Source organism: Cannabis sativa, chromosome X (genome assembly GCF_029168945.1).
Source record: "Cannabis sativa cultivar Pink pepper isolate KNU-18-1 chromosome X, ASM2916894v1, whole genome shotgun sequence".
NCBI lineage: Eukaryota > Viridiplantae > Streptophyta > Magnoliopsida > Rosales > Cannabaceae > Cannabis > Cannabis sativa.
This window is the reverse complement of record NC_083610.1, coordinates 3557664-3568784: the sequence shown is the minus strand read 5'-3', so window position 1 is coordinate 3568784 and position 11121 is coordinate 3557664. Positions and strand designations below refer to the sequence as shown.

Below are 11121 nucleotides of genomic sequence, written 5' to 3'. Positions count from 1 at the left end.
AGTACCCACATTTAACAATATCTAACTATATTTTGTTGAGAATTATGGGGTTCCATCTCAAAATTAATTGGCAATGAGTGGAGTAGCCCATGTTCTTATATATGGTTCAATTCTCTACCATTTTTTTCTATGTGGGACAATGTCCACAATATTTCCCCTCAAGATGATGGCTATTTTTTCATCAATCTTGAACCGTATCAGAGTTGACATGATCACTATCTGTGCCCGCAAGGGACATGGCTCTGATACCATGTTGAGAATCATGGGGTTCCATGTCAGAACTAATTGACAATGAGTGGAGTAGCCCATGTTCTTATACACTATATGGTTCAATTCTCTACCATTTAAGCACTTAAGTACAATTTTTAGCACGACTTATATTTTTTCTACATCTAATTTTTACATTCAATATTGATGCATATTAAATTTTAGTTATGTATAATTTTTAGTGGGAATTAGATCACTTTCAAATTAAATAAAGGCTAATTATGATTTTTGCCCCCTGAACTTTTAAGATCGTTAAAAAGGCCTCCTGAACTATTGAAATTGTTGGATTTAAGGACTTTTGTCAAAAGTATGTGTAATTTAAGAGTGTGACATAATTTGTGACAGTTAGTAATCTCGTGACCCGTAAAAAAAATATCGGGTAAGTTGTGTAATCCCACATTACTTGGCAAAGGTCAAGTGATGATTATGAGATTGCATAGGTATAGGACTACACAGTTGAAGAGAGCTTAAATGGATTGATTGGTACCACCTATATCAATAAGATGCATATTGTTTTTGGTCGCCCGGCCACCTCGAAAGAATGCCACAGTTAAGCATACTTGACTTGTGAATAATTTCAGGATGGATGACCTCTTAAGAAATTTTCTCAAGAAGTGAGGACAAAATACGCTGGAAACACTCGTGTTGGTCTGTAGGGTCAGTCATCAATCTAGGTTGCAACCAGAGTTACGTACTCGTGTATAAGAGCTGTAAATTTATATAAAAAAAAAATCTAATAGAAATTTAAAGCGAGACGTTACACAATCTTTATTGAGTCTAATGAAACAACTTTTAAGGTTTGCATTTGCAATACAAGCTAAAAGTAGAAACACATGAAAATATCATCATGATTGGTATATCCTAATTGTTTTTGATAGCAAAACGAGTGCAATTATTACCAATAATAAACTATAATTAGGAAAATCCTAAGAAAGTATATAGAAATGATGAAACAAAATCCATGATATTTTATTAAATTGATTTACAAACTTTTGTCCTCTCTTTCTCACCTAACGAAAATCCAAACACCACAAATAAATCTTAAATTGCTAATTAAATTAAAATAAACTAAATATTTCTCAAAATTTAATGGTGGTAAATTATTTTCGAGATTTTGAAATATCAAGTCTATTATTTGATGTGTTCTAAGTTCTAACATTAGTTAAGGTTCAATGTTTGAGACCTTAAGTCCTAATCACTTTTAGTGTTTCAAAACTAATTATGTGATATGTAAATGTATAGATACACTTATATATAGATTTTAGTTGGAATAAATTTTAACATCATATATAACCAAGTTGGTAGTAGTACTCAAAATTTCAACTCTACACTACACTATATTTTTACACTCTTACATAATATTATATATTATTATTATTTATTAAGATATGGTAATTTTCTAGGAAACCATATGTATTTTTCCATAGGAAGACAAAAGTCTGTATTTTTTCCACTTTATTGTAAATTTCAATTACACCAACATCTAGACTTTTAACATCACCATGTAAAATGAAAATAAGCAAATAAATAAAATTTTATAGAAAAAGTACTACTCTTTCCATTTTCTCTATCAACAACAAGCTAACACAATTTGATAATTTAGATATCATTCTTGTATCATAAATATTAAATTGTACCAATAATATTCTTAATAGTACTTAACTTTGAATTAATGCTAATTATAATCTTCTACAACAACTTTTTTTTTCAAACTCTACGTCTTAAAATTATAGCAGTATTCATTATAATTATAGCATTTTTATAATTTGTTTAAAAAATTAAACTAGAATACTGTAAAAAAATTTAAATTTAAAAATAAAATTACTAATATTATACTGTAATTTTAACAAACACTATCATAAAAGAAAAATTGAAAAAATATTCTCTTTTCAAACACAAAAGTTGAAAAGAAAATTTTAATTACCACTCCTCTAAATTTAATATTTAACACGAATAGAGATGGAAATTATACCGCGGGGATGGGGTAACCGCGGGGACCCGCCCCTAATGGGGTGGAGATTCCCCATCTTGGTGGTTGATGGGGCGGTGGTGGGGGACAATTTCAATACCCGAAGCGGGGATGGGAATAATACTATCCGCACCATATCCGATCCCGATATAGATATATATAATTTCATTTTTATTCTTAACATATATATAGTATATTATAATCAAAATTATTTTGATTATCATCCATAATCAAAATTATATATCATATGCTTTAATTATGAAGATCTAATGACGATAGTGAACTGATGATCATTGTGGATTACACGTGTAAAGAAATTTTCTTCTCGATTCTTAATTTTATCTTTGTTTACTTTTTAATTTGTTGCGAGGCTTGAGAGGTATGAGACTATGATCCTATACTTGGGTTATGGATTTTTTGTTTTTTTTTTAAACTTTGAGACATATTTAGTTTTTATTTTCTACTAGGTTATGCTTTTTTTAGGTAGGTTTATCTTTTATCTTCTATGAATTATGAGTGCATAATAAATATTTGTGAGAATATTGGTTTAATTTATTTTTTTTCAATTATTTTAAATTAATTTTTTTTTTATTTTACCTTAATGGATACTCGATGGGTTCCCCATAATCGATGAGTCTTTCCCTACCCCGAATCCATTGGTTATTAGACGGAGATGGGGCGGGAATGGGGGTATAAATAGGTAGCAGGGATGGGGCAGGGATTGCATTCCCCGTACATTAACCGCCTAATTTCCATCTCTAACCACGAAAGTATATAATTATAAATATGTGAGATTTGATATTTAATTAAACTAATAATAAGTAATAATAAGCCTGATTCATGAATATACCTTTTTAAGATTTATGAATGTTAGCTTCCTCGACTTTGAGCACAACAAAGAACATTGTTTTCCTTAATTAATTTATTATTGTTTTTGTTTAACAAAATTATTATATTAAAATAATTAAATATCATTACCCAATAACACAACTTTATCTTCTTCTTCTTCATCATCATCATCATCTATAAAAACCCCTTGACCTCTCTTCTATTCACAATCACAACTCTTTTTTCAACTTCTCTCTCTTCTATATATACTCACAAAGAAAAATTAACTTTCATTTCCATTCAATTCAACAACAACAAAAATTTCCACTAAACAAAATATCTCATACACAATTTAATTTACAAAAATACCATTTTTTTTGAGCTTTCTATAGTTATACACATAAAATTCATCTCCTTCTTCTTCTTTAAATTAAATATTATATATATATATATATAAAACTATACATATATTCCTATACATAGATATATAAATTTTATATATATATAATGGAGAAGAGTTTGAAAACCATGACAACTCCATCACCAACATCACCAGCTCCGACCACCTTCGTCCAAGCAGACCCAAACAATTTCAAAGACTTAGTACAAAAACTCACTGGCGGCGACTCGCCGGAAAAATCTCCGGCCGCCGTCCCGACCAGGCTTTCCTCTTCCTCCAAACCCTCAATTGAGTACCCAACGGGGCCCCGAAGATCCCCTTTTAAGCTCCAAGACCGGAGACAGACTATGAGGAAGCTTGAGATCAAGCTCAGCCTCGCCACCATTAACGGCGGTGGTGGTTGTGGTCCGAGTCAAATGATTCACTGGGTTGACTCACCGATTCCAAGCCCAGTCACTCCACTCGGGTCGGAGTCATTGTTCGTACCCAGCTCGTCGTCCGGGTCACCGTCGCCGTCTTCGCCGGCCGTTTCCGAGGAGGAGAAAGCGATTGCCGAAAAGGGTTTTTATTTACATCCTTCGCCGTTGAGTACGCCGAGATTGTCAGAACCGCCGGAGCTGTTGAATCTCTTTCCGTTGACTTCTCCAGTCAACGACCAAAGGTTATGAAGAAGAAGAAAAATTATTTATATATAAATAATGAATATTTATATATTTAATTATATATATTTCTCATTAGTTTTGATTTTTTATTTAATTGTTAAATATTTGTTGCATGGATTTTTTTTATTTATTTTATGGGATGTATTAATTATATATATATTTATATGATTAGTGTAATGTTTAGTATTTAATAGATATTTGTGACATAATTAATTATATGAGAATGAGATTTTTTTTTTAATTTAATTAGATGTTAAATTATAAAATAATTTAATATGTAGCTTTTTCATAGCCTTTGCAGGGCAATATTGTGTATTATTTGTGTAGATTTTATTTTAAAGTATATAGTCAAATTGTAGGATAATGAATTTTCAAAAATATATTTGACATTGTGTAAAAAACATCACCGATTTTATTTTTTGAAAATTGTTATTTAATTAGATCAATGAAATAATTAAACAAATATTTAGCTATTTTCAACCCTAATTATTTAAGGGTATAGTTTTAGTAATAAAAAGTGTTAAGGAGTAGTGATCACAAACTATTATTATTGCAACTGTAATTTACCTGAAATTTAATAATTATGTAAAGTTGACATTAAAACAGTTAATTGCACTTATTATTTTGACATTAATTATTTAATTATTACATTCTAATTAATTAATTAGTATTATATGTAGCTGTAAAGCTCATGCTATGAAAACTACTGTTTGATTTTTCTTGTCAAAATTAATTCTTAGTTTAATTAAATTTGCTCAATCTAAAAGTCAATTTTTTTTTAAAAGAAAACTGTTAATATTAATATTAATGAATAAGAATTAAAAAAAAATTTTATAACAAATTTAATTAAAAAAAATGTTAATATATTTTAGGACTATTGGCAGCGAAACTCTCATATATTTTAATTTTGGCTAATTAGGATTTTTATCTCCTGAATTTTGATATGTACCAAATCATGTCCCCTGAACTTTCAAAGTCGTTAAAAATGCCCCCTGAACTATTGAGACTGTTAGATTTAAGAACTTTTGTCTAATTTCATTCAATTTTACTGTTTCAGTGATTGTTTATGTACTTAATTATTCTCCCCAGACTTTAATATCTACCAAATCATGTCCCTCGAATTTTGACATGTACTAAATTATGCCTCTTGAACTTTCATCCATGTTAGACTTTTTTACTAAAATTGGAAAAAAAATCCTTAAATCTAACAATCTCAAAAATTCAGGAGGCATGATTTGGTACATGTCAAAATTTAGGGGGCAAAAATCCTAATTAGCCTTTAATTTTATACACTCAACAATTTTATTTTTTTTTGGCGAAACCCCTTATGTTTTCTTTTTTTTTTTTATTGCAAAATTTGAGATACCACAGTAAGATATATATCACCGTTAAATATCAATTAGATAATCATGTTAGATAAATTAACAATTAACCCAAGATCTATTTGTATATAACATAGAACACAATAATAATATATAATAATTAGGAATGTGTACCTGATTGATCCATAGCAATTATCTCAATTTGATCCACAACAATTACTCCACAATTCGATAGTGCAATACTATCAACTAAGTCTTCCTCCCTAGATCTCTAAATCAGAAGCAGTTTATTTATCTGATTATCAAAAGGTATACAATTATGATGAGACAATATGTATTTATAGAGTTAGGGAGGGGACTTAGCTACAAAACCCTAGTTGGGCTGGGCCTGCTCATCAAAGGCTTCAGTCAACTAGAAAAGCCCACACTTCTGCTTCACCTAGACTTTACACACAAATGCTAAGCCCATTAACAATTGATCGCCAACAACATGGGCTAACACAACAAAGAACTATCCAATCAACCCAAGTTTTAATAAAACTAATAAAATTTGGGAAATTTTATTTTTAATGCTAAAAAAAACACCCTCTAACAAAATTTAGACTCCTAATTAATTTATACAATTAAATGCTATTATTTTCAATTTTTACCCAAACTACCCTCCCTTTCATTTTCCTTCTCTCTCTCTCTGTCTCTTTCTCTTCCTCACTCTCTCTTCTTCTTCCTCGCACCACCGAGACCAACCAGACCCAGGCACCAAGACCACCCAACCACCACTACCGAACCTCCTTTCCTCAACCACCGAACCTCTTCATCTATCCAAAAACCTAGACGAAACCCAGAGGCCCAAGACCGGTCGGACCTCCATAGCACTCAAGCATCGAAAAACCCAGAGGCCCCGAACCTCTGCCTCCGTCTTCATCTTCGTGTTTATTTTTTTATTGGATTTTTTTTATTACATTTATCGATAGGTTATCGATAGGTTATCGATGACATTTATCGATAGGTTATCGATAGTATATCGATGACATTTATCGATAAGTTGTCGATAAGTTATCGATGATTTCTGTTTGCACACAAAAAAAGCAGTGTACAGACAAAACCATCGATAAACTATCGACAAAGTATCGATAACCCATCGATAATTCCATTTTGGCCAGAAAATCATACCCTCCACCACCATCTAATGTCTCAAACAAATACGAATTCAATGAGCTTCTGATTGGGGGAGGGTTAAGTGGGCGGTGGTGAACGGCGATGGTGGTTGAGAGAAGTCGAGGAGGAGGAAGAGAAAAAGATTTGGGTAGGTGAGATTTGGGGGTTGGTGGATTAAGTTTTGGGTAGATGAGGAGGTTCGGTGGTGGAGGAGAAGAGGTTCAGTGGTGGTGGTTGGTGGTCTGCCTGAGTTTGAGGGAAAGAGAGTGAGGAAGAGAAAGAGACAAAGAGAGAAGGAAAATGAAAGGGGGGGTATTTTAGGTAGAAATTGAAAACAATAGCATTAAATTGTATAAATTAATTATGAGTCTAAATTTTGTTAGAAGGTATTTTTTTAAGCATTAAAAATGAAATTTCCCTAAAATTTAATGTAAGCCCAAATAAAAGTCTAACAAATCATTGTATTGACTTTGAGGTTTACATAGTGGTTACTGGCCACACTATAAAAAACTGCTACTTTTAGTGACAACTTTTTAGTCACAACTTAAATTTTTTGTAACTAAATGTGACTTTTAGTCACAACAAAATGTTACTTGTGACTAAAACATAGTATTTAGTTACAAGTTGTCACTAATTTAATTTTAGTCACAACAAGTATTGTGACTAAAAATACATTTAGTCACAACAAATTGTAATTTTTGTGACTAATACTTTTAGCCACGAACCTTTTAGTCACAACATAAGAATCATAATATATAATTAATCACAATTTTTTCACTTTTAGTCACAAATTTTGTTATGACTTTTTAGTAAGATTTTTTGTAGTGCCATCCATTTAATATCTAACTAAAATCTCAAATTTACAAATAAAAGTAAACGTAAAGGGTTTTATTGAAAAAAAATAAAAGTATTAAGTGTATAAAAAAAATATAAGAGAATTTCGCCACTAATTATCTTATATTTTATTTAAGTAATAGTCCATTTTTAAGGACTTGCATGTTATTATTGTTTGTCATGATCACATTCTAAACAATTTTAAAAATAAAAACCAAATTAACACATTTCTAATTATAATTTTGTAGTAATTAAAAGATCACTAATGGTGTGTAAGAAAAAATAATTTTAAAATACATATTTTTTAAAATATAATATATATAAAAATACTATTTTTTTAACTTTTTTTTTTTAAAAAAAAAAAATTTACAATTTAGGTTTTTAAAGTGGTTACAGCACTAGTTGCAATAGGAGTTTCTATACGATTTTTTGTTGCAATTTAAACTAGTTGTAATAGAGATTTCTATGTAGAATATCATAAAAATACAAAAAAAAAAAGTTAAAAAAAAAAAAAACTGTTTTAAAGTATAAAAATAAAAAATCCCCTATATATAATAACTTCAGATTCAAGTGATTAATTACTCTTTGGGAAAATATTTCTCAATTATTGCTCCCAATCTCAAATCTAAGCCAATCTAGCATCGACAACATTTCTATAACGAATTAACTTTAAGCTAATTATTAGAAGTAATTAATGATATGATCAAATCAACAAAGAAAAAAAAAAAGTCTTCTAATTAAGAACAAGAATTAATATATTATAAGAAGACAAATAATAATAATAATAATAATAATAATAATAATAATAATAATAATAATATAGTACAATTTAATTCAAGAATAATTATGACAACAATGAGATCATAAATATTAATATTAATTAACCGAATTATACACGTAATTAACTATCAAATGGCTATAAATAATTTGTTATAATAATCTACTTATTCTCTATTAATTACGAGCTTGAAATTTCTAAACAGAAAATAATAATATAAGGATTCTATATTTTTCTTCTGTTTAGAATATTCTACAAAATTCTAGCATATGATTAAATTTAATTTTAATAGGGTGTTCATCTAATCCAATTCATACTATTTTGTTAGTGCATCCAATCCGCTCTAAAGTGCGGATTTCATTTTTTGGATTCAATCTAATCCGCACAATAGCTCAAATCCAATCCAATCTGCAAAAATGCTGATTGGATCGGTTATTTTATATTGGTTACTTTTTAATATTAAATTATTTAATATTTATGAAAAAAAACTATTTTTTTTCTTCACATAACTAGCAACAAAATAAAATAAATTATAATTATTTTATGTCTCCAACAACACATTAAATAAATAAAATAACAAATTCAAAGGAAAAAAAAATTGTATGTACAAAGAAATATTTACTTTTAAATTAAATTGTATGTAAAAAAAATAATATATATATAAGAATAGAATATACATTTGATCTATTATGTTTTGAAATATAATTGTATTATATATATTAGACTTTTAAATTATTATTTTCTTTACATTAAAATATTATTTATATATATAATTTTTTTTTAATTTTTTTATAAAAATGTGTGGATTGGATTGGATGGGTTACTTTTACATGTCAATTAACATCCAATCCGCACAAGTGCGGATTTTGAATTTTCCAATCCAATTCAATTCGCACAAGTGCGGATATCCGTACTTTGCGGATTAGATTGGATTGGATCGACTATTTAATGAACACCTTTTTATATAGAAATGGAAAAAGTTCTATATATTTTTCTTTTTATAAATGCATTAAATGATATAAAAAAAATTCCATAAAATAATTAAAAGTTTTTAAATAATAATAATATAAAATAATATAGAGTGATTCTACAATGCACTCTTAGGATGTATTGATGCATCCTCTACTTGTTTCGTCATCCAGAATATCTTTTTAGTTCAATTTTTTTTTATATTAATGTACGTTATAGCTATTTAAGATATCCTACAAAATTTTGAGAAATTTAGAATAATTTACAATATAGAAAACAATGTTCAAACAGTCTATTTTACACGCGTATAAAATAAAATAGTCACGCGTACAACACACCGCTTGAACGCAATTTTTGATGTGTTAAACTTTTCTGAATTTATTAAAATTTTGCAGGATGTCTTAAATAACTATAATTTACATGGCCACGAGAAAAAATTTGACTAAAAAATTATTTCGGATACTAAAACAGATAGAAATGTATCAGTGTATCCCTTTTAAGGGGGTGCATCATAGAATTTCCCAATAATATATACGTATATATATTTTTATTCCGTGAGCTTAATAATAATAAATATATTTATATTTACTTTAAATAAAAATTAGGGAAATTACCCTATATATTATTTTTTTAACTTTTTTTTTTTTTTTTCAAATTTACGGTTTGAGTTTCTTAAGTGGTTACATTGCTAGTTGCGATAGGAGTTTCTATACGATTTTTTGTTGCAATTTAGGTTATAACGCTAGTTGCAATAGGAGTTTCTATGTATAATTTTGTAAAAATGCAAGAAAAAAAAAAAAAAACTATTTTGAAATGTAAAAATGAAAAAACCCCTAAAAATTATTATCATTTTGTAAGAATTTTTTTACTTTTGTTATATAATTATTTAATTAAACAAAATATTCAATTTTTTTAAATGTAACTTTTTTTTACCCACACAATAAGTGTGTCCCTCTTTGTGTTGGGGAGTTCATTAGATTATCATAATTTGACCGTAAAAAATGCAATATATTTATATATAAAAAGATAAAGTTATTTTACAATATACCTTATTAAAATAGATATATTGGTGTGGTTCTTAATTGTTTCGGCATCGAGAACAATTATTAGTCAAATTTTTTTTATAATCGTGTACGTTATAGTTATTTAAGATATTTTGCGAAATTGTGAAAAATTTAAAATAATTTACAATATAAAATTCAATGTTCAAACCGTCTATTTCACACTCTTATATAATAAAAAAGTCACGTGTGCAACAGACTTGTTAAATTTTATTTTCAACGTGTTAAATTTTTTTAAATTTCTCAAAATTTTACAGAATTACTTAAATAACTACAATGTATACGATTATAAAAAAAAAATAAAACAAATTTTTTTTAGATACTGAAACAAATAAAGGTGCATCAGTGCATCCTTTTCAAGAACATTGTAGAATTTTTTTAAAAAATAATAGAATATATACTTTTATTTGTAATTATGATTTTGGAGAGTTTTGCCTCTTATTTTTTTATTTTATTTTATTTTTTTTGTAATAAAAAATTCCTCCAATTGAACTACATTAATAATTATAAATGCGATTTCAGTTATATTTCGTTTATTTTTTTTTAAACAGATTGTTGATGTAGCCACAATCCATGTATAATATATATAGTTATATATAATATAATTGCAATATATATATATGTCTATTTTAAAATTAAATTAGCTGAAACCAAGTATAATAACGTTAAATGTACAAATAGTAACTTTTTTTTAAAAAAATACAAATATAAATTCTCATAATTTATGATTAGCTCACTATCTATACATACATTTTTCACCTAATAAGTTTTTAACATTACACTACATATTAACCTAAAATCCGTGCTTTAAAAAACAAAACAAAATATAAAAAGAGTACATTTGTAATTATTTTTATAAGGGTAAATACCATTTTG

General features: G+C 27.7%; 1 protein-coding gene across 1 annotated transcript; it reads left to right on the top strand.

Moving 5' to 3' along the window:
* Positions 1-3237: 3237 nt before the first annotated feature.
* On the top strand, positions 3238-4372 carry LOC115702379 (VQ motif-containing protein 31). Its single transcript, XM_030629849.2, has one exon. The coding sequence runs from the start codon at positions 3572-3574 to the stop codon at positions 4130-4132; it is 561 nt and encodes a 186-aa protein (XP_030485709.2). The 5' UTR covers positions 3238-3571; the 3' UTR covers positions 4133-4372.
* Positions 4373-11121: the final 6749 nt, after the last annotated feature.

What these genes read in the sequence shown, in the direction of transcription:
- LOC115702379 (XM_030629849.2), top strand. Translation starts at nt 3,572, where the DNA reads ATGGAGAAGAGTTTGAAAACCATGACAACTCCATCACCAACATCACCA.